General features: G+C 40.1%; 1 protein-coding gene and 1 long non-coding RNA gene across 5 annotated transcripts in view; one reads left to right on the top strand and one right to left on the bottom strand.

Annotated features, from left to right (window-relative positions):
- The window catches only part of LOC131501073 (transmembrane protein 180-like), a 45,439-nt gene that overhangs the window by 14,702 nt on the left and 3,871 nt on the right, over positions 1–26,866 (top strand). For 2 of the 4 annotated variants that reach the window (XM_058710776.1, XM_058710775.1), the window contains exons 4-7: positions 2,280–2,434; positions 4,233–4,316; positions 8,930–9,052; positions 25,922–26,243. In XM_058710776.1, the coding sequence (XP_058566759.1) occupies positions 2,280–2,434; positions 4,233–4,316; positions 8,930–9,052; positions 25,922–26,054 (495 nt within the window). In that variant the 3' untranslated portion in view covers positions 26,055–26,243. Of the gene's footprint in view, positions 1–2,279; positions 2,435–4,232; positions 4,317–8,929; positions 9,053–25,921; positions 26,244–26,866 lie in introns of those variants that run through there. The other 2 variants (XM_058710777.1, XM_058710778.1) reach the window with 2 other exon arrangements.
- The window catches only part of LOC131501077 (uncharacterized), a 30,180-nt gene continuing 20,981 nt past the window's right edge, over positions 17,668–26,866 (bottom strand). The window contains exon 3 of the long non-coding RNA XR_009256626.1: positions 17,668–18,319. This is a non-coding gene — a long non-coding RNA (uncharacterized LOC131501077). The remainder of the gene's footprint in view (positions 18,320–26,866) is intronic.

Below are 26,866 nucleotides of genomic sequence, written 5' to 3'. Positions count from 1 at the left end.
TATGAGGATTAAATGAATCAAGGGGCGCCTGGGTGGCTCAGTCGGTTAAGCATCCGACTTCGGCTCAGGTCACGATCTCACGGTCCGTGAGTTCGAGCCCCGCGTCGGGCTCTGTGCTGACAGCTCAGAGCCTGGAGCCTGTTTCAGATTCTGTGTCTCCTTCTCTCTCCGACCCTCCCCCATTCATGCTCTGTCTCTCTCTGTCTCAAAAATAAATAAACGTTAAAAAAAAAAGAATTTTTTTTTTAAATAAAAAAAAAATAAATGAATCAAAATACACAAAGTACTTAAAATGGTTCCTGGCACAAACTAAACACTCTAGAAATGTTAGCTCTTATTATTAAGACTCCATGCAGCAAATATTTATTCAGTTTTCACCGCAAGCACACACTGACCTTATCTGTTTTGATTTGGGCTTCTATGGCACAGGTTGCCAACATTCATGCTGAAATTCACTATTCACAAACTCCTACTCAATAAACATGAATGGAGAGCCAAAATCCTCAGTTTGTGAACACTTTATTTTAATAAATGAAAAAGTGGTATCTTTCATCATTTTTATCATTGGCTCATATCTTTTTATATATTGGACATCATCATAATAACTAATAATTGAGTACCTTATATGTTGAGTGTGTGCTATAGATGAGAGAGTCAGAGACAGAACGAGAGACAGTGGGAGGTAGAGACACACAGAGAGAGTGTCAGTTGGATGAAATGCTCCTTAGGTAAAGTAACTTGTCCTTGGCCACACAACTGGCACAGTGGCACAGCTGGAATTCAAACCGAGGGACATCTGATTTCAAAATCTTGCACTTTCTACTCTGCCACATATTCCTTACGTTATCATTAATTTCTTGTATTTTATGTTTATGTGTTAGAGGGTGAGAACAAGAAGCTTCATTTCAATATGTAGAAATATTGAATATTATTCAATATTGTTTATTGAAATTATCGAAATATTATTGAAATATTGAAATTATTGAATATTATCATTATGTGGAGGAATATAATGATATTATACTGCTGGGGTGTTCTATGTACTCACTCTTACAGAACTCTAAGAAATGCCATGGATCACATCAGTCCCGGAGCCATTGTTTTTAATATCCAGAAAAGGAGTTCTTGTTCCTTGAAAGTAGAGAAGTAAGCCAAAATGTTAGGGGAAAGAACCCTTTTGTTTATTATAGCACATTTGCATTCTATTTGCATCACTCAGAATTCTCTTGTAATTGTAATGTATGTACATTTGGTTAATGAAAACTTTTCAGGGCTAAACAATGTACTTTTTAATTGAAGACAAAGAGTATCTTCTAATCTTTGTTAATGTAATATGTATATTTAGCAAAAACTTTTCACTCTAGAACAATGAACTTCTTCACTGATAGCATGAAATGCACAGAAAAAATGTAAGTCTGAGCCCTCAACATGAATCTATTAGAATTATAAAATTTGTAAGATAAGACAGGAAACAAAATCCAAAGAAATGTGGATAGAATCATAAACTTGATTTTAGTATAAAAAGTACATTTCAGATATATTACAGTAAGAATAGTGAAATGTATAGTCACTTATTCAATAAATATTTGTTTTACCTACTGTGTGCTAGGTGAATTCTGGGCTTTAACCCTAAATTTTGTTTTAATTAATTAATTAATTTAATGTTTATTTAGTTTTGAGAGAGAGACAGAGACAGAGAGTGAACAGGGGAGGGGCAGAGAGAGAAGGAGACACAGAATCTGAAGCAGGCTCCAGGCTCTGAGCTGTTAGCACAGAGCCCAATATGGGGCTTGAACTCGTGAACTATGAGATCATGACCTGGACACTTAACCGACGGAGTCACCCAGGTGCCCCAACCCCAAATTTTAAAATCTGGATTTATAGTAGATTTTAGTTGCACCTTTCACATCACCATAAAGCAATGCTGACTGTTTCTAAGCAATGGATTCTTTCATATGGTTGGTTTTGGTAAAATTTCTTCATAATAGTGTGAAAATAAAAATGTAGGAAACCATTTCCTGGTTTGTTCATTTTAAAGGAAATAATAGCTGTTTCTTTGTTATTATGGAATATTACTATCCTTAGTCAATTTTCAACGGATATACATGGGTCACAACATTTCTAGCCACAATAGACAGTATTACTTGTGTGTTTCAGCTGCTATTATAGTTCAGAAGCAAATGTGTTTTCTGCTGAGCACATTTATTTTGTCACCAGCAAGAGCAAGCATAATTAATGGTGGTCCATCTTAATACGATGTCACTTTGTTTCCTTTTCAGTGCCTTGTACTTATCAGTCAGTCCTGGCTGAAGAAGTTTGGTTACTATAAAATTATCTTAATTTCTTTCTACCTAGAAGGAACAGCCTCCATTGTCATGTCACTTCTTGGACAGCAATACTATTACCTTTTGGCTCTTTATCTCACTATTATCATGTAAGTAAATCCAAATGCCAGTCCCAAAATTACACTAGGTCTTGCCATTCACACTTTCAAGCAGTGAAACATTTTTTATCTGAACTGTGTTGAATATTCATTTCTAGGCAATCATTGTACCTTTCTGGCAAACTGAATGTTCACGGTTTCTTTTTTGGAGAGATTTCATACATTAGATTTTGTAGTAAAGTTATGTTCCTCTTTTTAACCTATTAAAGTGCATCATTTAGTAAATGTTGCTGCCAAATAAAGATTTGACCCCATGGGGCGCCTGGGTGGCTCAGCTGGTTAAGTGTCTAACTCTTGATTTTGGCTCAGGTCATGATCTCTTGGTTGTGAGATTGAGCCTGCATCGGGCTCCTCAGTGGGTATGGAGCCTGCTTAGGATTCACTCTCCCTCTCCCTCTGCTCCTTCCCCGCTTGCTCTCTCTCTCTTTGCCTGTTGTTCTTGGCCTTTGTCCCCCATCTTGGAAAACAGCTCTACCATCTGTCTAGATGTCCAAGTCAGAGACTTTGTCTTTGTCTTCTCTTTCTTCTCTGTCACCTGTGTCCAGTAGGCTACCAGTTATTAGTCCTGATATGTCCTGAATCCATCCCTTCTCTGCTTCCATTAGCTCAGGTCCTCATCATCTCTCACATGGAGTAGTATCTGGCCTCCCATATGGTTCCCTTGTCTCTAGTCTCCAGTCCTCCCAACACCTTCGTCCACATTGTTCCTACAGTAACATGTCATTCCTTAATGATCTTAAGTAACTTCTTACTACTTTTAAGATTTATATCATAAAATGATGACATATGAGGTCATTTGTTATATAGTCCCTGTTTACTTCTTCATCCTCATATCACTCTTCTAGTTCTTCTGTACTCCACACCAAACAGGAATACTTTGTAGTGTAGGCACCTCATATCTAACATGTAGCATTCTGTGTCTGGAAAGCTCTTCACCATTTCTTGCCTGGCTCTTTCCTGGTGTTTCTTTTCTTTTTTTGTTTAAATGTATTTATTTTGAGAGAGAGAGAGAGAGAGAGAGAATGAATGAATGAACAAACAGGGGAGGGTCAGAGAGAGGCAGAGAGAAAATCCCAAATCCCAGGCAGGCTCTGCGATGTCAGCATGGATATCAATGCGGGGCTCAGTTTCACAAACCATGAAATCATGACCTGAGCCGAAATCAATAGTTGATCACTTAATCAACTAAGCCACCCACGTGCCCCATGATGATTTTCTTATTAACACTTTGTTTTCTCTAGCTTACTTTTAATTTTTTTTTTTTAACATTTTATTTATTTTTGAGACAGAGAGAGAGAGAGCATGAACAGGGGAGGGTCAGAGAAAGAGGGAGACACAGAATCCGAAGCAGGCTCCAGGCTCCAAGCTGTCACCACAGAGCCCGATGCGGGGCTCAAACTCACGGACTGCGAGATCATGACCTGAGCTGAAGTCGGACGCTCAACCGACTGAGCCACCCAGGCGCCTCTCTAGCTTACTTTATATAATACATAGAATATACAAAATATGTGTTAATCAACTGTTTATGCTATCAGTAAAGCTTCTGGTCAACAGTAGGCTATTAGTAGTTAAATTTGAGGGGAGGCATAAGGTATATGTGAATTTCCCACTGCCGGGGGGGTCAGCACCCCGAACCTCTGTGTTAATCAAGAGTCAACTGTACATTATTTCATTTTTCCTTCTTATAAACAAAATTTCAACTTTCATTTGATGTTTGGTTTTTTGAAAGAAAATCTGTGCCTCCTAGTTATATGTGTATTTTATATGTATATTTTAAAATCGTTTCTAGGGTAATTGTGCAAGCTTCTTTCTGTTTGTTTAACCTGCCACTAGCTGACATGGTGGATGCAGATTTACTGAAGTTCAATCGGCAGTAAGTACATTTATTCAAATATCAGCCGTAACAATATCACGTGGAGGCAGGACCTGTAAGAGTCTGCCTTTTATATTTCCACTACAAATCATCTATCTAAGAGATAATCATTAGAGCATCACTGGGAATTAGAGAGCAGAACATAATAGGATATTCATAATTGTTTGCCCTGGGCAACTTTTCCCTGTTTCTGAAAGGGCATCATAATTTTTTATACGGCAGGTTCACACAGCCAATGCTATGACAGGATTAGATCTCCAAAACCAAAGTGAAATCTCAGATAGCTTTATGTTCTACATATTGCAGTACGCCTTATTATAACACTGGATGTCGAAGGCAAAATGACCTTTTCTCTGTGACATTGCAAGAATTAAAATTAATGATTAAAAATCTTATCTTTTTTTTTTTTTTAATTTTTTTTTTTTTAATGTTTTTTATTTATTTTTTTTGGGACAGACAGAGACAGAGCATGAACGGGGGAGGGGCAGAGAGAGAGGGAGACACAGAATCGGAAACAGGCTCCAGGCTCCGAGCCATCAGCCCAGAGCCCGACGCGGGGCTCGAACTCACGGACCGCGAGATCGTGACCTGGCTGAAGTCGGACGCTTAACCGACTGCGCCACCCAGGCGCCCCTCTTATCTTTTTTTTTACTTGAAAAAATATAAGGGGCTGCTGATGAGAGGTTTTGTTCTTTGGTGTGGTTATAAGCTTTTTACATCAGCTATAGTATTCACTTGATTGGTAAATGTTTTCTTATCTGTGCCCTATTTTACAGACTAGAGAGGAATACCCGTGTTATTTTAACACAGGTATATCCTTTTTTTTAAATATTTATTTTGAGAGAGAGAGAGAGCATGTATGTGCATGTGTGCATATGTGCAAACGTGGGAGAGGTAGAGAAAGAGGGAGAGAGAGAATCCCAAGTAGGCTTCAGGCTCATTGCAGACCCCAATGCGGGGCTTGATCTCACAACCAAGAGATCACGACCTGAGCTGATCTCAAGAGTCTGATGCTTAACCAGCTGAGCCACCCAGGTGCCCCACAGGTACATTCTTTATTAGCTCTGTAGAAACACTTAGACTACATGGCCTCTTTTTTTTTTTTTTTTTTTTTAATGAAATCTATACTGCGAAAAGCCTTGCCAATCAAACTGCTTGATGTCTTCTTTATATAATTCCTCTTCTGTTTCAGGGTTTTGTTGCTAGGTTATGTTTGAAGGATAAGCAAGATGGTGAGCTCCTTACAGTGCAGGACCGTTCTCCTTTTGTGTCTCTAGTGTCTAGAAAAGTGACTGGCTCAAACCACTCTTTTTTAATTGAGTAATTTAAGGGGTGCCTGCGTGGCTCAGTTGGTTAAGTGTCTAACTTCGGTCCAGGTCATGATCTCACGGTTTGAATTTGAGCCCCAGTTGGGCTCTGTGCTGACAGCTCAGAGTTTGTTGCCTGGAGCCTCCTTTGGATTCTGTCTTCCTCTCTCTCTGCCCCTCCCCGACTCATGCTCTCTCTCTCTCTCTCTCTCTCTCTCAAAAATAAACATTAAAAAAATGAATGAGTAATTTAAAAAGAAGAGGGGTGCCTGGCTGGCTCACTTGGTTGGGCATCTGACTTTGGCTCAGGTCATGATCTCACAGCTCATGAGTTTGAGCCCTGCGTCAGGCTCTGTGATGACAGTTCAGAGCCTGGAGCCTGCCTCGGATTCTGTGTCTCCCTCTCTCTCTCTCCCCCTCCTCCACTCATGCTCTGTCTCTCTGTCTAAACATTAAAAAAAAAAAAATTTTTTTAAAGAAGAAACCTCAGTAAACATCTTACAACTCTCAAATTCTTTTTGAGTGAAACTGGATACAAGTAAATAAAATGTCTCAAATAGTCAGAAAGGAAAAGGCACTAACATTTACCACATTCCAAGGTGTGCAAACATTATATGGCTTTTGCTCGTTCAGGTCTCACACCAGCCTTGTGTGGTAGATACTACTCACTCCATAAATATGTGTTGCTTGCCTGCTATTGTGTCAGGCACTGTGGTAAATACTGGAGATACGATATAGGAGGCCTTGTAACAGAGTCCCTCTAAAACATACTTTTCTCTTTTTTTTTTAATTTTTATTTATTTTTTTTTTCAACTTTTTTTTTTTTTTTTTTTTTTTTTTTGGGACAGAGAGAGACATAGCATGAACGAGGGAGGGGCAGAGAGAGAGGGAGACACAGAATCGGAAACAGGCTCCAGGCTCCGAGCCACCAGCCCAGAGCCTGACGCAGGGCTCGAACTCACAGACCGTGAGATCGTGACCTGGCTGAAGTCGGACGCTTAACCGACTGCGCCACCCAGGCGCCCCTTTTTTTTTTTATTTTTAATTTTTTAAGTAATCTCTGTACCCAACGTGGGACTCAGACTCACAACCCTGAGGTCAAGAGTCACATGTTCCACAGACTGAGCCTGCCAGGCTCTCCTAAAACATACTCTCTTATGCATATGGCATGCTGTATGCTCCTGACCAGTGGCTACCCTGGGGGATACCTGTGCTTCTCTGCTGGCATAAGTTGTATCCTTACCAGGAGTTAGTACTTTTTATTTCAGATCTGTTAATGTCAGCTGCAATGGTTATTTTAATGACAACATTTACAGGGCACCTGGGTGGCTCAGTTGGGCTCTGCACTGGCATGGAGCCCGGTTGGGATTCTGTCTCTCTCTCTACCCCTCCCCAACTCGTGCTGTCTCTGTCTCTCTCTAAATAAGTAAACAAACTTAAAAAAAGTACTTAGGAACTGTAAGGGTGAGATGAAAGTTGTTTCTGTGAAAACTAAGTTGAATGCTTTATAAAGATCTGACAAAGGTAAGGTATAAAAAAATATTATCAGATCTGATGCAATGAGAACTATAAATGTTTTGGGGGAAATTCATAAAAGCCTAAAGCTATTGTGTACTCAGATTGCTTTATAAATAACTGTAGTTCTCTCTATAACTGACAGTAGAAACTGTAGATCATGTAATATGGATACTGTCCTCGCGAGAATGATGGCATAGCACTTCCACCCGTGGGCCCATACTCAAAGGAAAAGCCCAAAGGAAAGATTGATGAAAGAGTACATTTCACTTAAAACAGAATGGTTAATGTCTCTTCTTCTAAAAAGGATTGTTTTGGGGGCACCTGGGTGGCTCAGTCAGTTGAGCGCCTGACTCTTGATTTTGGCTCACGTTATGGTCCCAGGGTCATGGTATCAAACCCCACATCGGGCTCCACACTGAGTGTGGAGTCTGCTTGGGATTCTCACTCTCCCTCTGCCCCTCTCCACCACGCACACGTGCTGTCTCTCTCTAAAAACTAAAAAAAATAATAATAAAAAATAAATAAAAAGGATTGCTCTGCTCTAGCCAACTGTCCTCCGGGTCATGTCAGATGAGAACTTAATACAATGAGCCAAAATAGATGTAGCCTTCACCCTTTGTGGCAGTGACAGCCTAGTGGGGGAGACAGACAGCAACTGTATTATAGTATTATATCATACAATCAGAAGTACCCTCATTTTCAGGAAGCTAAGACTCTTGAGGGGTCAGCTTGCCCAAGGTAATAAGACCAGCAGATTAAAGAACTAGAAGTGAAACCCAAATTCTTCCTGTCAAATCAGACTTCCTCCAGTTCTCTGGCCTCATCTTTCTTCCCTGTCTTTTTTTCTTTCTCCTCCTCCATTTTCTTGCTTTTTCTTCTCTTTCTCCTCCTTGGAGAGGTTTCCACCGATAGTTGAAATATGACAAGATTTCACTTTATTCAGTCAATGCACTGGATTTTTAGGTTTATTTTATATGACATAACTTAGTTATCAAAAATGATATGGCAGGATTCTCACTTAGAGCTCATTTGAGTAATCCTTAATGAAATCTGGGCTGAGAAACTTAGGTGTGAATCCCAGTTCTACTACTTACTAGCTGTGTGACTGTGGACAAGTTAATCTATTCTCCCATCTCTAAAACAGGAGTGACAATGTCTTTCTCATAGGATTGTTGTGGAGTTTATAAGTTTGCATTTTTTTTAAGTAGGGCCACGCCCAATGTGGGGCTTAAACTCAGGACTCTGAGCTCAAGAGTCACATGCTCTACCAACAGAGCCAGCCAGGTGCCGCTATGGTGGGATTTAAATGACTTACCTGGGTGTCTCAGTCAGTTAAATGTCCAACTCTTGATTCCAAATCAGGTCATGATCTCATGGTTCACAGGTTCAAACCCTGTGTCGGGCTCTGCACTGTCATGACAGTGCAGAGCCTGCTTGGGATTCTTTCTCTCTCCCTCTTTCTCTGCCCTCCCCAACTCGAGCTCTCTCTCTCTCTCTTTCAAAATAAATAAATAAACTTTAAAAATTAAGAAAAAATGACTTAACAGCACAGGGCACATATAGCTCTCATTATTGAGCATGTAAGAGTCTAGCTGTGTCTCCTCTTTGATCCATTTCTTCACTGAAAGAGTTTGGTTCTCTAAGTTTATAACCACTATGACTAAGAGGTTAATATTCTATAACTACTATATATTTCTGTTGTCTAGTTACAGTCAAGGAGGACTTAACTGACAAAAAGTTCCTTGATTTCTGTGTGATACAGACCCATGCTATCTTTGTCTGTTTCAGGTCACCCCTTTCCTCAATGGTTTTTGGCATCAATGCTTTGTTTACCAAACCTGCTCAGTCCTTAGCTCCCATGATGATACTCTCTAAGCTAAAACAGTATGGATATGGAAACGCAGATAAAAGGTAGAGTAAAAATGCCTTTGAAATAATGTAAAGGAAATATTAAAGCAAACTCAGCCTTTTATATTGATTACTAGGCAATTATCTTGGATTTTGGATATAATTAGTTACTAATTCATAGATTTTGAGTAAGCTATAGTAGAGAGTATTAATATCAAAGGAATTTTCATAGGAGTATCTTTAAGGGTGTTCTTTAAATTATACTACAAATATCTATATAATCCACACTAAGCTACATATTGATTGCTTTTATCTAAGTCATTCATTCATTTATTATTTCATTGCACAAATGTTTCTGAGGGCCTGCCAGGCTTAAAGGTGCTGGGGTCTGGGTATCTGAGTGGCTCAGTCAGTTGAGTGTCCAACTCTTGATTTCTGCTCAGGTCATAATCCCATGGTTGTGGGATCGAGCCCTGCATTGGGCTCTGTGCTGAGCTTGGATCCTGCTTAAGATTCTCCCCTCCCCTCTCCTCTCCTCTCCTCTCCATTCCTCTCCTCTCCTCCTCTCCCCCCGCCCACCCCTTGCCTGTCCCCCCCCCCCCAACTCATAAACTACAAAAAAAAAAAAAAAAACCAGGGTGCTGCAGATACAAGATGAATAAGGAGCCTCTAAGGAGCCCCACAGATTGTAAAACACTGTGATAAGGGCTCTACTGGAAGCATAAAATGGGGCACTGTGGTAATACAGATAAGAAATTCCTACTTTGTTTGGTCTGCCTGGGGCAGGGGGGCACCTCAGAGAAAAGGGGGTTCCTGAGCTGAGTTTTGTATGCTAAGTTGGATATCTCCTCCTGAACATTAAAGAACATCATTCCAGGCAGATAAAACAGCATGGCAAATGTCTGGAAGCATGAGAGAACTCTTAATAAGCTATTCATTTATTCACTCAACAAACGTCGTTGAGAGTCTACCATGTTCTAGGTTCTGTGATAGGGCAGCAAACAGCAGTGAACAAAACAACAGAAATCTCTTCCCTCCTAGAACTTAAGTTCTAAGTGGGAGGCAGGTAGACAAAAAATTAAATAAAATACATATTATGTTAGTTGGCAATAAGTTCTTTGGTGAAAAATGAAAGAAGGGGAATGAGAAGAGTTGGGGAAAGCTGCATTTTTAATTAGTGTGATGGGGAAGGCCCCAGGAGGTGACATTTGAATAAATGCAGGGAGGTGTGAGGGCACCACTCTCTCAAGAGTGGTCCTGGCAGAAAACACAGCAAGTGCAAAAGAATGGAGAGGTACCATGCCTGGCTTTCTAGATCTCACAAGGAAGCTGGTGTGGCTGGAACAGAGTAAGCGAGAGGAGGTCAGGTCTAGTAGGTCCTTAGAGCCCTGCTTTGTTACTTTGGTTTCACTATGACATTTCTGGTGGTGGTGAGGCAGTGGAGGATTGATTTATTTTTTATTTATTTGCTTTATTTTTTAGAGAAGTTTTAGGATCACAAGAAAATTGAACAGGAAGTACAGAGTTCCTGTATATTCTCTGCCCTCCACTAGGTACAGCCTTCCCTATATCAACAGTGTTTTACACTGGTTATAATCAACGAACCTACATAGATACATCATTATCACCCAAAGTCCATAGTTTACATTAGGGTTTGCTCTTGGTGTTGTACATTCTGTGGGTTTGGATGAACATGTAATGACATGTATCCACCATTACAGTATCATAAAGAATAGATTTGCTGCCCTAAAAATCCTCTGTGCTCTACCTTTTCATCCTACTCTCTCCCCTAAACCCAACAACCTGTGATCTTTTTACTGTCTCCATGATTTGCCTTTCTCAGAATGTCAGATAGTTGGAATCATATAGTATGTAGCCTTTTCAGATAGATTAAATTTTAGTAATATGCATTTAGGTTTCCTCCATGTCTTTTCATGGCTTAACACTGATTCCATTGTCTGGATGTACACCTCATTTATCTATTCACTTACTGAAAGACATATTGGTTGCTTCCAAGTTTTGGCAATTATGAATAGAGCTGTTATAAACACCCATATGCAGCTTTTTGTGTGTATATAAGCTTTCAATTCCTTTGGGTAAATACCAAGGAGCACAATTGCTGAATTGTGTGATAAGAGTATGTTTAGTGTTGTAAGAAACAGCCAAACTGTTTTTGAAAGAGGCTGTACCATTTTGAATTCCCATCAGCAAAGAAATAAAGAGTTCTTGTTGTTCCACATCCTTATCAGCATTTGGTATTGTCAGTGTTTTGGACTTTAGCCATTTTAACAGGTGTGTATCTCATTTTAATTTGCAGTTTCCTAATGACTTATGATGCGGAACATGTTTTCATATCCTCATTTGCCATTTGCATGTCTTTGGTGAGGTGTCTGTTCAGGTCTTTTGCCCATTTTTTAATCAGGCTGTTCATTTTCTTATTATTGAGTTTTAGGATTTCTTTTTTTTTCTTTTTTTTTTTTTTACATTTATTTATTTTTGAGAGATACAGAGCACAAGTAGGGGAGGGGCAGAGAGAGATAGAAAGAGACACAGAATCCGAAGCAGGCTCCAGGCTCCAAGCTGTCAGCACAGAGCCCGACATGGGGCTCAAACTCACGAACCGTGAGAGCATGACCTAGCTGAAGTTGGATGCTTAACCAACGGAGCCACCCAGGCGCCTCTAGTTTTAGTATTTCTTTGCATATTATGGATAACAATCCTTTATCAGATATGCCTTTTGCAAATATTTTCTCTCAGTCTGTGGCCTCCCTTCTCATTCTCTTGACAATGTCTTTGGCAGAGCAGAAGTTTTTAATTTTAATGAAGTCCAATTTATCAATTACTTCTTTCATAGGTTTTGCCTTTCATGTTGTATCTGAAAAGTCATCACTATACCCAAATGACCCAGATTTTCTCTTGTGTTATCTTCTAGGAATTGTATAGTTCTGCACTTTACATTTAGTTCTGTGATCTGTTGTGAGTTAATTTTTATAAAGGTGCAAGGTCTAGATTCATTTTACACAGGTAGATATCCAGTTGTTCCAGCCATTTGTTGAAAAGACTACTTTTTTCTGTATTGTATTACCTTTGCACCTTTGTCAAAGATCAGTTGATTATATTTATGTGGATCTATTTCTGGCCTCTCTGTTGCATTGCATTGATCTATTTGTTACTTTGCCAATACCATACTATCTTGATTGTTGTAGCTTTATAGGAAGTCTTAATGTCAGGTTATGTTGGCCCACTGACTTATATGGAAAGGCTACTGCCTTTCCATATAAATTTTGGAATCAGTTTGTTGATAACCACAAAATAACCTTCTGGGATTTTGATTGGCATTGAGTTAAATCTATAGATCAAGTTAGGAAAAACTGACATTTTGACAATATTGAGTCTTCTTATCCATGAACATGGAATATTTTTCCATTTCTTTAGTTAATTTTCTATTTTTCACCAGATTTTTGTAGTTTTCTTCATAGAGATCTTTTACATATTTTGTTATATTTATACTTAAATTCTTCATTTTGTATTGTTTGTTTATTTCAGAGAGAGAGAGAGAGAGCACACGTGTGAGTGTGAGCAGGGGAGAGGCAGAAGGAGAGAGGGAGAGAATCTTTTTATTTTTTAAAATGTTTTTATTTATTTTTGAGACAGAGAGAGACAGAGTATGAGCAGGGGAGGGGCAGAGAGAGAGGGAGACACAGAATCTGAAGCAGGCTCCAGGCTCTGAGCTGTCAGAGCCCAATGCAGGGCTCGAACTCACAGACCGCGAGATAGTGACATGAGCTGAAGTCAGACACCCAACCGACTGAGCCACCCAGGTGCCCCAAGGGGGAGAGAATCTTAAGCAGGCTTCATGTCTAGTATGGAGCCCGACGTGAGGCTTGATCTCACGAACCATGAGATTATAACCTAAGCTGAAATCAAGAGTCATGCACTTAACTGAACGACTCAGAGCCCCTAAAGTCTTTAATTTTTAGGATGCTAATGTAAATAGTGTTATGTTTTTATTTCCAGTTTCCACTTGTTTACCACTGATACATAGGAAAGCAATTGACTTTTGTATATTAACCTTATATCCTGCAACCTGGCTATAATTGCTTATTAGTTCCAGGAAGTTTTTGTTGTTGATTCTTTTGGATTTTCTATTCTACATAGCCAAGGATTTTATTTTATTTTATTTTTGAAACATATTTTTTATTTTTTTATTAAAATATTTTTAATGTTTACTTATTATTTGAGAGAGAGAGAGAGAGCGCACGCCCGCACACGCACAAGTCAAGGAGGGGATGAGAGAAGGAAACATAGAATCTGAAGCAGGCTTCAGGCTTCAAGCTGTTAGCACAGAGCCCAACATGGGGCTCCAACTCACAAACTGTGACATCATGACCTGAGCCAAATTTGGAGGCTTAACTGACTGAGCCACCCAAGAGCCCCAAAACATATTTTTTAAAGTTTATTTATTTATTTTGAGAGAGAGAGACTGTGTGCACATGTGTGCATGTGTGCAAGTGAGGGAGGGGCAGACAGAGAGAGAGAGATAAAATCCCAGGCAGACTTCATGCTGTCAGTGCAGAGCCTGATGTGGGGCTCGATCCCATCACCGCTGGATCATGCATGACCTGAGCCCAAATCAAGAGTTGGATGCTCAACTGACAGAGCCATCCAGGGACCCCCAAGGATTTTTTTTAATGTTTACTTATTTTTTTAAGAGAGAGAGAGAGAGAGCAAGCCAAGGAGGGTCAGAGAGAGAAGGAGAGAGAAATCCAAAGCAGGCTCTGCACTGTCAGTGCACAGCCCAAGGTGGAGCTGAAGTCACGAACTGTGAGATCATGACCTGAACCAAAACCAAGAGTCAGATGCTTAACTGACTGAGCCACCCAGGCATCCACAGGATTTATTTTTTAAAGTTTTTCTTATAGGGGCGTCTGGGTGCCTCAGTCAGTTGAATGTCCGACTTTGGCTCAGGACATGATCTCACGGTTCATGAGTTTAAACCCCACATTGGGCTCTGTGCTGACAGCTTGGAGTCTAGAGCCTGCTTCAGATTCTGTGTCTCCTTCTCTCTCTGCCCCTCCCCCACTCATGTTTTGCCTGTCTGTCTCTCTCTCTCTCTCTCAAAAATAAATAAACATTAAAAAAAAGTATTAAAGTTTTTCTTACACCCCCCCATTTTATTATGAACATTTTCATTTTCAAATATACAAAAAAAGTTGAAAAAGATGTATAGGGAAGATTCATATATTCACCAGCTAGATTCAACTATTTATTTGTACCTATATTTGTTTTATCACGTATATTTTTTAAAAGTTTTATTTATTTATTTTGAGAGAGAGAGAGAGCAAGGGAGGGGCAGAGAGAGAGGGAGAGAGAATCCCAAGCAAGGCTTTGTGCTGCCAGCACAGAGCCTAACATGGGGCTCAATCCCCTGAACCATGAGATCCTGACCTAAGCTGAAATCAAGAATTGGCCACTCAACCGACTGAGCCACTCAGGTGGCCCCTCACAACTTTTTATTATGAAAAATTTCAAACGCACAAAAGAGTTAAAAAAAAAAACATACAGAGAAAATCCATACACCCACTCCTTAGATTCAACAGTTGTTAACATTTTGTCGTATCAGCTTTATCTGTATCTATTGCATGTGTGTGTGTTTTGTTCTCTATTTTAAGGTTTAGTTGCAGATAGTGGCACTTCGTACATCTTATAATTTATATATCTCTTCTAGTTTAGTATATATCTCTTAGAAATAAAAGCATTCTGACTGGAGAGTTTTGATCTGAGTAACAACCTAAACAGCATCCCTCTGGCTACTGTGTTGAAAATAGGTTGGATGGGGGAAAGGAGAAAGACATGGAAACCTGTATTCCGTAACATATGGTATGTCATGCTGATGGCAGCTGGAGGGAGGTGAGGCTGGAAAGGAAATCAGGGGCTGACTAAAGGATCTGTATGCTAGATTTAGATGTTCTTAATCTTATACATCTGGGTTTCCCAAATATTATGACTTTTTTTGTCTTTTGTTTTATGATTACTCTCTGCACTATTATTTGCTAAATATTTTTCTTCAATTATGAACATAAAAAAATCTTACATGCCTTAAACAAATTAGACACAAAATAATTCATTTCATGGGTTTCATTCTTTGCTAACACAAAACACTTAACCATTAGAATAAAAAGAACAATTGTGTAACATCTGAAAATTGTCATATGTACTACCAGGAATACAGATGCTGTCCTTTGAGAAAGACTGCTATAGATAAAGGAAATCATTGGAAGTTTTTAAGCTGGGACAGACATAATCTGAATTTTGTTGAGAACATTCTGTCAGTTGTATAAAACAAGGATTCAAGAGGGACAAAAATGAAAACTTTGTTACTTGTTGCCTATTGTGTACCAAGTGCTTTGGATACAAAAGTAAATGAAACAGGTTGCTGCCACTAAGGAGCCTACAATCTAGTCAGGGAGACATGAGGATAATTTCAGCACAGAGTGGTAGTTACTATAGTTAGAAGTATATACAAGATATAATGGTGACTAAAAGGTGGGTATGATCGACACTGCCTTGGAAACCAAGTCCAGGAAGGTAGCACAGAGGAAAAGCTGCTTCAGCTGGGTTTCAATGGAGGTGTTAATAGTGTAAACAGAGATTGGAGGTAGCGAGGGAAGAGTAATGGTACGTGCAAAGCACAGACATGTAAAATGACAGGGTATTCGTTCAACAAACATTTACCAAACACTATAAATCAGGTTCTATATAAGCCCTAAAGCACAAAAAGACGAAAGATGAAGCCCCCTCCCTGAATAAGCTCAACGTCAATTACAGTGAAAATCACAAGGCTACGTGTTAGGTATTATTGATTGATGTAAGTATGCTGTGTGAGTACACCTAGCTAAGCCTGCAATTCAGACTGGGTAGCAAAGAAGCGATCTGTCAGATGAATTTTGACAATGTAAAAGGAGTCTGCAAGTACAGAGAGGCATGAGATCATGTGACACGGCTGGAGGACCCGCAAAGAGTTTAGAAAGGCTTGAGAAGTGTGGATTTGATCTTAAAAGGAATGGAATATTATTATTATTAAGCCAAGGAGTCATAATATCAGATTTGCTTTTGAAAACATCACCCTGAAGTGTACATAATGGTTCGAAGGGAGATTAGCAGAATTGCAAAGAACAGTTTGAAGGCCAATGAACTGCTTTTATATGAGAAATGCTGGTGTGGGCCTGGACTAAAGCAATGTAACATGGAAGGCAAGGAAGAGATTGACATGAAAGGGATTGAGGAATTAGAATCAACAGCACTTGGTGACACTTGTTATAGAGGCATGACTCACAACTGGGTGATTGTGTGTTGAGAAATGAGTTGAGTATACACAGGAATTGAATGTGGACTGTTCTGGATGGCATTTCTTCTATAGAATTTGAAGGAACTCTCTCTTAATCTCAGCTTCTACATCTACTAAGTGAATGTTTTCCACCTGCACTGGGGAAGTTGCTTGAAATCCAGGTTAACATCAAAAGTCTCAAGCAATGTTGTGGAAGAAAACCATGGTGGTTGAAAGGGAAGAGGAACAGAATCTGGGGTAGAAAGAACTCAAAGTTCATTTGTTGATAGATGTAAGAGCAATGCAGGAAGAAGGGGTGCATTTAACCTGTCTCTAAATTTTCCTTGAGAATAGAGGCCCTAAAGTAATGTTCCTCCACCTTGTTGAACATTAGAATCACTTCGGGCTTGAAAAAGTTCTAATGTCCAGGCCATACCCTAGACCTGTTAAATCGGAATCTCTGGGGGTGAGGTCCAGGCATCACTTTTATTTATTTATTTATTTATTTATTTATTTATTAAATTTTAAAAAATGTTTATTTTTGAGAGAGAGAGAGACAGAGTGCAAGCGGGGGAGGGACAGAGAGAGAGGGAGACACAGAATCCGAAGCAGGCTGCAGGCTCTGAGCTGTTAGCACAGAGCCCGAAATGGGGCTTGAACTCACCATCCATGAGATCGTGACCTGAGCCGAAGTTGGACACTTAACTGACTGAGCCACCCAGGTGCCCCCATCAGTACTTTTTAAAGCTCACTAGCTTATTCTATTGGGCAGCCAATGTGGAGAACCTAGAGATTTACTTCCTTGGAAACAGAGGCTCTAGAGACTAATTCTTGTCGATTTGGGCATAGATACATTGACAATCAGACACGCTGGCAAACTAGTCTCATGGTCCAGTAAGCATTTTTAGAGGTATAAACTTATTTAGGGCACTTAAAGATCATTTATCTTTGTGTGATAACTTAACATTTGGCATCTGGTGGCCTTACACAGCTAATGCTAATCTGAAAGTGTCTGACTGAAGTCCAGAGGCCAACTGCACACTGAACAGGATATGGTTAGGTGATCAGAGAGTGCTTGGAGATTCACGTAGGATGAATTTAGCAAATGTCTATTTGAAATAAATTTCATGCTCGTAAGGGAGTTTTCTAATACCTGATTAATATTTCACTGTTACAATATGCAGAACTGTATGGTTCAAGGGTATTATTCTCGCCCCTGCCATTTTTGAAAGATGGTCTGTGATTTCTTGATATAGTTAGAGAAATGTTGGTTCTGAGGGGCATGTTATTTCATCAAGTTTGATAGATCTATTTTCTTCTTATTGACCTATGGATATACTACTCAGTAGCCTGTAAGTATAATGATCAGTTTATTGTTAATGGAGATTCATAAATGGGGTACTTGGGCAAGAAAACCAATGTGTAATATCTCCTAATTATAGGGTATAAGGTACTTCATGTGATAATATTAGAAACTGATTCTCTTATTTTATGCATGTAGCTTCTATTAAAAGTGCAACAAAGTCCACACTTTTCACAAAAAAGTGACAATGAAATTATAGTATATTATAGAAAACAATGGCTATTCCTTCTATTTGGCCAGTTAAGCATGCTTTGCATTCTTTTGTCTGCAAACATTTGTGGAGTATCTACTAGGTGTTAGCACTGAGCTGGGACCTGAGATACAGAGTTGTAAGGCATGATGCTTTCTGCCCTTGGGAACTCACATGGCATTAGTGCAGGAGGCAGACCAGAAGGTGTGGTACAACGAGTTAAGTCCAAGGTTGAGATAAGCCCAGAGTGCGAGAGGAACACCAGCTGGGCACTCGGCTGCTTATTACAGGACACAGAGCACAGCACTGACTCCGTGTGGTAGCACTGTCTTACAGCCCTGGCCCAATTCTTGCTGCTTGAGAAGACATTCTGGAATGGAAAGATGCATTTCCCCAGTAGTCCAAATCTGCCAGTTTATTTGTTGAGTTACACTGTCATCTGTGGATACTCTGCCAGAAACCAAAACAAAATCCATTACTTAAAAAATAGTCTTCTAGATCACTCTGCTACATAGCCATATGTTGAAAAATTGTTTTAAATTTATGTTTATTTGTTTTTGAGAGAGAGAGAGAGAGAGAGTGAGGGCAAGTGGGGAAGGGGCAGAGACAGAGAGGGAGACACAGAACCTGAAGCAGGCTCCAGGTTGCTGACAGCACAGAACCAGATGCAAAGCTTGAACTCAGGACCACAAGATCATGACCTGAGCTGCAGTCTGATGCCTAAATGACTGAGCCACCCAGGTGCCCCTAACCAAGTATGTTTTTAAATACTGTAAGTGCAGCTTTCCCTTTGCTTCTCTTTTGTCTGAAGGCCTCATAATACTTCAAAAATTACACTTAACAATAAAAGTTTAGAAAGTGGTTTTTCTCTCAATGACATAGTAAACAATACTGTCTTAAACTCCAGCAAAGGAGCAGATCGGAAAATGAATTGCTTCAGAGTGAATAAAAAGTAACCTCAAGGCTTTGTCTTTTAAACAATGAAAATATTCTTAGTGTTTAATTTTATGTAGCTAATCATTAAAATCAGTTTTAAAGCTGTTTTTGGAAAACAAGTGCTTTCTGTAGTGATTTACTACAGCAACAGCCTGGAAATTTCTGGGCAAGGACTCTCTTCTGCTTGTTTAATGAATTCTGTTTCACATTAGGACAAAATTGGTGGGTTTATTCAGTATTAAAGATTAGGTTACCTAGACTAGAAATGAGCTAGTCTTATGTATTATACTTGGTGCTGGTGGATTTTGTTCTTTCAAGCTGTCACTTCAATAAGCATGCTGTTGATTCTGAAATACTTATTGTAAATTCCTTGATTAATGTCTTTTTCTGAAGTTTTATTTATTTATTCTGAGCGAGGGGAGGGGCAGAGAGAGAGGGAGAGAGACAGAATCCCAAGCAGGCCCTGCACTGTGAGTGTAGAGCCCGATGAGGGGCTTGAACTCATAAACCATGAGATCATGACCTGAGCCAAAGTTGGACGCTTAACTGACTGAGCCACCGAGGCGCCCCTTTTTGATTAATGTTTTTACATATTCTTGACCTAGTAAGTCATTGAAGCATAGTGCCTTGAATAGGAAACACAAACAACCATTTCTCTGAAAAGTGCATATAGCTTTCTATAACGATCCCTGGAAGAGCAAGAAACAGTAGTTAGGACACTCCATGTATTCAGAGCCTCAAACTGTAAGATAGGACTTCCCCTCCCACATCACTGGGAAGATAAGATTAAAAACGTATAGGGGCGCCTAGGTGGCTCAGTCGGTTGAGCATCTGACTTCGGCTCAGGTCATGGTCTCACGGCTTGTGAGGTCAAGCCCCACGACAGGCTCTGTGCTGACAGCTCGGAGCCTGGAGCCTGCTTCTGCTTCTGTGTCTCCCTCCCTCTCTGTTCCTCCCGTGCTCACATGCTCTCTCTCAAAAATAAAGATTAAAAAAAAATTTTTTTTAATGTATACAAAATAGGGGTGCCTGGGTGGCTCAGTTGGTTAAGTGTCTGACTTCGGCTCAGGTTGTGATCTCACAGTTTGTGGGTTTGAGCCCCACGTCAGGCTCTGTGCTGACAGCTCGGAGTCTGGAACCTGCTTCGATTCTGTGTCTCCCTCTCTCTCTGCCCCTTCCCCTGCTCACTCTCCATCTCTCTCTCTCTCTCTCTCTCTCTCTCTCCAAAAATAAACATTAAAAATTTTTTAAATGTATATAAAATATAGCTGCAAAGAAGTGTGTACATATAAGCATATACATTTGTTGAGATTGCTAGAATTTGGGATAATCACTTTTTAACAATGTTCCATGCTAAGTCCATTTGCCAAGTATCATGAACATGAGCACTTGTAACATTCTAAATGAAGAGCATTTGGCCCAAAAGATTATGATTTTAGCTAAATCAGTTTCCTAATGATGTGTCCGAAATGGGGCTGTGATGGGAGATTTTGTTGAGGAAACTCTATCCACAAGTTCACAGGACCATGATAATATATATCCTGTGTTTTACCACCACAGAATTATCAACGATTTTGATTTCTTTCCCATTGCCTGCTTCTTTTCCTCTGTATGAGTTATAATGTTGCCATTTGCAACAATATGGGTGGAACTCGAATGTATTATGCCAAGGGACATAAGTCAGTCAGAGAAAGACAAATATCATACGATTGCATTCATATGTGGAATTTAAAAAACAAAGCAGATGAACATAGGGGAAGGGAATGAAAAATAAAATAAGATAAAAACAGAGAAGGATGCAAACCATAAAAGACTTAAATATAGTGAACAAACCGAGGGTTGCTGTACAAGAAGTGGGGGGATGGGCTAAATGGGTGATGGGTATTAAGGCACTTGTGATGAGCACTGGGTTTTATATGTAAGTGATGAATCACTGGATTCTAGTCCTGAAATAACACTACACTATATGTTAACTAACTTGAATTTAAGTTAAAAAAAAAAAAAAAAAGAGTTATGTTCCATTGCAAAGGGACCACCTGAGGACAAGATTATGTCCAAAAGAGGAGATAATCAACTTCAGGGTTTTTTTGTTTGTTTGCTTGTTTTTTTCCAATAAATATTATACTGCTGCTTTTTCCTAGTCTTTTTTTTAATGTTTATTTATTTTTGAGAAAGAGAGAGGGTGGGGGCATGCATGCAAGCGGGGGGAGAAGCAGAGAGAGGGGACAGAGGATCTGAAGTGGGCTCTGCACTGACAGCACTGAGCCTGAAGTGGGGCTCAAACTCATGAACTGTGAGATCATGATGTGAGCCAAAGTCAGATGCTCAACCAACTGAGTCACCCAGGTGCCCCTCTAGTTAGTCTTTATAGGTGGAAACATTAACAGTAACCCCCGGTGCCTGGGGGCTCAGTCGGTTAAGCATCTGGCTCTTGGTTTCAGCTCAGGTCATGATCTCATGGTTCTTGAGTTCAAGCCCCACGTTGGGCTCTATGCTGACAGTGGAGAGCCTGCTTGGGATTCTCTATCTCTTCCTCTGTCCCTGCCCCTCCCTCTCTCTCTCAAAATAAAAAATAAACTTAAAAATAAAAACCCAAAAAACAATAGCCCCAACCTCTGGCAAAGAAGTGTAGAGATTTAGACCCTTACCATTCCACATTGGCAATGTGATCATATTAAGGTGTTAGTGTTCTTGACATTTGTTATAGGCCATTGCCTTTCATTCAGACCTTATGAATTCATTTCCACAGAAAGTGTATGACTTTATTCTTTAAAAATGTTTTTTTCTTCTAAACTCATATTATAAATTCCATTTTCTCCTGGAGAGATTTTTAGTTCAGATTGAGATAAGCCCAGCTCCAAGCTGTGGAACTCTGGGAAATTTTGGTTTTAATTTTTTAAAGTTTATTTATTTATTTTGAGAAAGAGAGCGAGCAGGGGAGGTGCAGAGAGAGAGAATTCCAAGCAAGCTCCATGCTGATAGCACGGAGCCCAATGAGGGCTTGAATTCATGAACCGTGGGATCATGACCTGAGCTGAAAGCAAGAGTTGGGTGCTTAATTGGCTGAGCCACCTAGGCACCCCGAACTTTGGGCAATTTAATTAACCTAGGTAAGCCTTAGTATCTTCAGGGTTATTGTGAAAATTTGTAGCAGTGACAAGTGTCAAACAGGGCCAGGCACATATAAGCCTGCAATACATGAGATGCCATCATTATTCTTACAAGGGTCTCATCAGGCTGACCCTAGAAAGGAGAAGTTCCCTTTCTAGAGGTAGCAAAGAGGGACTCAAAATTTGAGGGACTCAAATTTTCCCATCCCTAATTCAAAAGTATCTGTACTGGCACAAAACAATATTATTGTTTAGCAGGTGTAAGCTAAGACAAGAAAATGAAGAAAAAGACACCAAACAGCAATATTTTAGAATGTTATAACCCACAGGTGGGTACTTCTTTTGAAAGCAGAACATTATGAGAGCATATGAGGTGCAAAAATTTTTCCATAAGTAAGAGGTGCAATTGCTGTTATTATAAAGTAACATTAAAGATATTTTTTGCCTCCACTATAATATATATACATTTTGTTGATGGTAAGGATCGGTGTTGATTTACTCTATAGGGCAAGCACCTCAAACAGTAAGTGTGCAATAAATATTTATTAAGTGAACAAAACTACAAGCAAGGCTTAGGAATTATTTTTCTACCAGAGATTCATTCAAAAATGTAAAGGTTGGAATTGACATTCTGAAACCATAAAAGCCTGACTGTCAATAGATCCAATCATATCCAGGTAGAGTGAACATAATGTGAAAGAGGAAAAGAAATTCTCTAAATCCTGGGCATCTTTTCCAGATTAGAATAACATTTTAAGAGAAAGAGAAGAAATCTTAAAAAAGGAGCAGAAAGACCAGAGAGACTTTTGAAAAGCATCAAATAATTCAATCAAGTGGTAGGGAAATGACCTTTGCTCTGGCCCCTGGAAACATTAACATGGTTGCAGCTTCAGTAATAACAATGTTCTTGCCTGCAAGAACTCGGTCTTAAACCACAACATGGTAGTTCTCAGCTTGCTTTACTCATCCTGTTCATCCCCCTGCCTTTCCTTGAACTTTCAGCCTAAGGCTCTCTCTCTGCAGTATTGTTGGCGTGCTCACAATTTGCCTCTGCAGATTACCACAGGTGTTCCCCATGCCCTCACTCACTGTGAAAAAAAGAGAAAAAGACAGTTCTGTCCTGGAAAGCGAATATCTCCCAGAGGGAACCCTTGGAAGCTGGAATCCAATTTCTTGATGTTTCCGAAACTGGAATCTGTTATAACTAGAAAATGCCGGAAGATAATAGGCTCCTGCTGCTAACCAAACACTCAGATAAGACGCACAGAAGAGCCTCGGCCAAGCAGAAACCAGTCTTTTCATAAAACACTGGGCTTCTGAGCACACATTGTACTAATTCCGTGACTAGCAGCTCACCGTCATGGCTCTGTGGTTCTTTTCCTCTTTAAAGGTCTTGATTAGGCCAATTCCTTTCTTCTTTGTGTTTGAGAAATGTGCGATTGAGGCTGCTTCACACTGGAACTTGGGTTTCCATTACCTCTTTGGCATCTCGTACCCATTGTCGGTCCAGTTCTCTCATCTGGTCTTGTGGTTCCAATCAGTGAACCAAGGCGGTGAGAGAAGCATCATGCTTGTGTGCACCTACGTCTTGTTCAAAAGTACCAACCATGACCTTGTCTTCCCATTCTTGAAATCTGTGCTCAGCTGTTTCAAACTTCCTGTGTCCTTGTTAGTAATGGCCAAATAGAAATCACTGAATCTTTCCCGATAATGGTTAGAGGTTGCCAATTTATGGTAATTTGGACATATGTGCCAATGGGAAAGGTACATCATTCAAGTCACTTTGGCTGTAAGTGACAGAAACCGAGTGCAGGCTAGCTTACATTAAAAAAAAAAACTTGCCAGCTCCTGTAACTGAAGTCAGGCAGAGGTGGATCTGGGTAGCTGAACAGGTGATGATAGGAACCTGTTTCTCTGACTTGCCTTCTGTATTGAGTCCAGTCTTTTACCACATGGCTGCAAGATAACTCCAAGCTTACTTGGGCCCAACAACCTAAGATCCTAAAGGAAACACTTAACATTTGTCCCATTAGCCCAGCAGAAGTCCCCCAGTGGACCTTGAAAAGCTTTATGAGTCACATGCCCATCCCTGAGTCAGTAGTTGTAGCCTGAGGTTGGAGTTCTCAGACTAGGTCTGGGCATGTACTTGATCTTGGGGTTGGGAGTTGGGCAGTCAGATGGGGAAGGAAGAGCAGGGAGGATTTTTCTTAAAGGAAAGAATGCAGGGAAGATACAACACCACATGACCCCAAATGAGTTTTTTCCATAGATAGTTTGTGTGGAGCAGAAGTGACATCATGTATCAGTGGCACCCTTGGTGCCTCTGTTACTTCCAGAGGCTATAGTAGATACGTGTTGATGGCCCAGCCTGTGACCCAAGCCTCTGTGTTTGTCTCAGAGCCCAGAAACTAGCAGCACAAGAGCAATGGGTTGGGTAGGTCATTACCAATCACTTCTTGGACCAAGCAGGACCTGAGATGAAGGGTGGTCTTGTGGAGCACTGATCGGGAGGTGTGGCCATTCCTAACAAATGCAGTCCAGTCCAGAGCACCAAGGACATTCCCAGCTATGGCTTTTGGAGGAGGAGGTAGTGATAGTTGGAGGTTTTGCACATGATTCTAGGTGTAGGCCTTCTAGCTAATGCCTACTTACCCTTCAGATCTCAGCTCAAATACTGCTCCCCAGGGGAGCCTCCTCTGGACTCCACTTGCCAAGAGTAGGCCAGCCCCTCTGGCTATGTGCTGCCATCTAATACCTTGTGTTTTTCCATCACAGCACTTAATGGAGTGATCTTTTAAATAATTTTTTTAATATTTATTTTTGAGAGAGAGAGAGAGAGAGAGAGGTGTGAAGCATGAGAGGGGAAGGGGCAGAGAGAGAAGGAGACACGGAATCCGAAGCAGGCTCCAGGCTCTGAGCTGTCAGCACAGAGCCCAACGCGGGGCTCGAACTCACAGACCTTGAGATCATGACCTGAGCCGAAGTTGGACGCTTAGCCGACTGAGCCACCCAGGCGCCCCCTTAATGCAGTGATCCTAGTCACCATATGTAAATCACTCTTATCTGTGATTGCTTAAGATCTGGCTTCTGCACCAAGAGGTGAGCTCCTTGAGGGTGGCAACTCTGTCAGTTTTGCCTGCCATTGAATACCCAGTACTTGGTCCAGTGCCAACACATTTAATAATCACACAGTGCCTTTTTTTTTTTTAAGATGAATGAATGATACCTAGTTTCTGGGAATAGCAGCTGATTTTAGTATGAAAATGTAACAAACTGCCTCTTCTTCTTCCTAAACTATCAGATATTTTTTATCTTTTCCGTTAGTTCCTCACTTGGCTGAGGGGATGAGGTGATATTTTAGATAGCCTAGGTGACCAGAAAGAAGCTGAAGACTGGATAATCAGTCCCCAAATAATCAGGAGCCCTCTTTTAATGTATGTGATTTAAATGAAGGAAAAAAAAAAAAAAAGATCTACCAGGAGCATAATGAAGAACCACAGGGACCTGGGAGCTTAGTGTAAATTCTTGGCAGAAAACCAGGACCTGCTACTCCTGAATATAACTATTAACTGTAGTTTCTTTTTGTAACCTCTAGTTGTGTTGAATGGAAGTAAGTTTAGTGATAAAAATGAATGCCAAATTCCCACCACTTTGTTTAAAACACGTTGGAGGGTAATTTCAAGACCGAAGCATCATGAGCGTGTACGTGTGCCTCACCTTCACCCTCTGTCTTCCCATGTACTGTGAATGATCCTTCAGGATAAGCTGTATGACTTCCCATCAGACATTAGCATCACCCATTTACATGTCAGCCTCCTCTGGTATGGGCAACTGGAAGGTATAGGGATTATTCAATTATTTGGGACAAAAATCCAGATTATTTGATAAAATTTCTATTACTTTTTGAAAGCAAAACTTTTCTGAAGGCTTTTGTTATATATCTTTGAATTAAGAAGAGATATTGCTAGAGAAGCTAATTATGTTTTAAATCTTTTTTTTTCCCTAGTACAATTTTCGATCTTCATGATGCTATGTTTAATTTGATTTGCCTGTTCCCCCTGGGCATTGCAGTAATTCAGATTCTGGTTTGGAGTCCATTCTCAATGAGGAACAAGACAGACTACACAGGGGCTCTTTAAGGCCAATGCTTGGCTAGCATGGGATTCAAACAAATCTTCAGTTGTTTATTCTTACAGAGATTACATTCTACCAGAAGGCAAAACTGTATTTTATAACCCCTAATTTGTTTAGAAAACAAAACAGATGAAACAAATACAAGATGTTTTAGGGCGTTTTGACTACCGTAATAAACTAATAAGAAAGTTAAATATGAGTTCAGTCCTCTCTGTTGGCTGTTTCCAAGTGGTCTTGTGGCCTGGTCGCAACTGTTATTCTTCACCCTTGAACTGTTATGTGATTTCCTTCAGTTTCCAGAGTCCGCCTGATTGTGCATGCCACTTTCCTTCATTTTTATTTTATTATTATTTTTTTAAGTAGGCATCATGCCCAGCGTGGAGCCCAAGGCAGGGGCTTTACCTCATGACCCTGAGATCAAGATCTGAGCTGAGATCAAGAGTTAGATGCTTAACTGACTGGGCTGCCCAGTCTCCTCCTACTTCCTTTTATTTTAAGCCTCATACTGATGCTTCAACAGATTATATCAGTGAAGACATCTTTTTTTTTTTTTTTTCCTTTTCATTAAGTAATGCTGCATCACCATCATCTGTAGATTACCCTGTGACTGATAGTGGTCACATTTGGTAGATTCCAGGGCCAATATAAGAGAACCCATATAACCCAGATTTATGTGGCTGGCTTGGTCATAGAACTTTTGGTTATGAAGGAATAGGAATTCAACTTCAGCTGTCTTAAATAAAGAGAGGTTCCTTGTAAGGATACAGTAGGGAAATTCATAGGCATTGCGGACAGGGAATAAAATAGAGTTGAATCA

Source organism: Neofelis nebulosa, chromosome 18 (assembly GCF_028018385.1).
Source record: "Neofelis nebulosa isolate mNeoNeb1 chromosome 18, mNeoNeb1.pri, whole genome shotgun sequence".
Lineage (NCBI taxonomy): Eukaryota > Metazoa > Chordata > Mammalia > Carnivora > Felidae > Neofelis > Neofelis nebulosa.
This window is presented reverse-complemented; position numbering and strand designations above follow the sequence as displayed.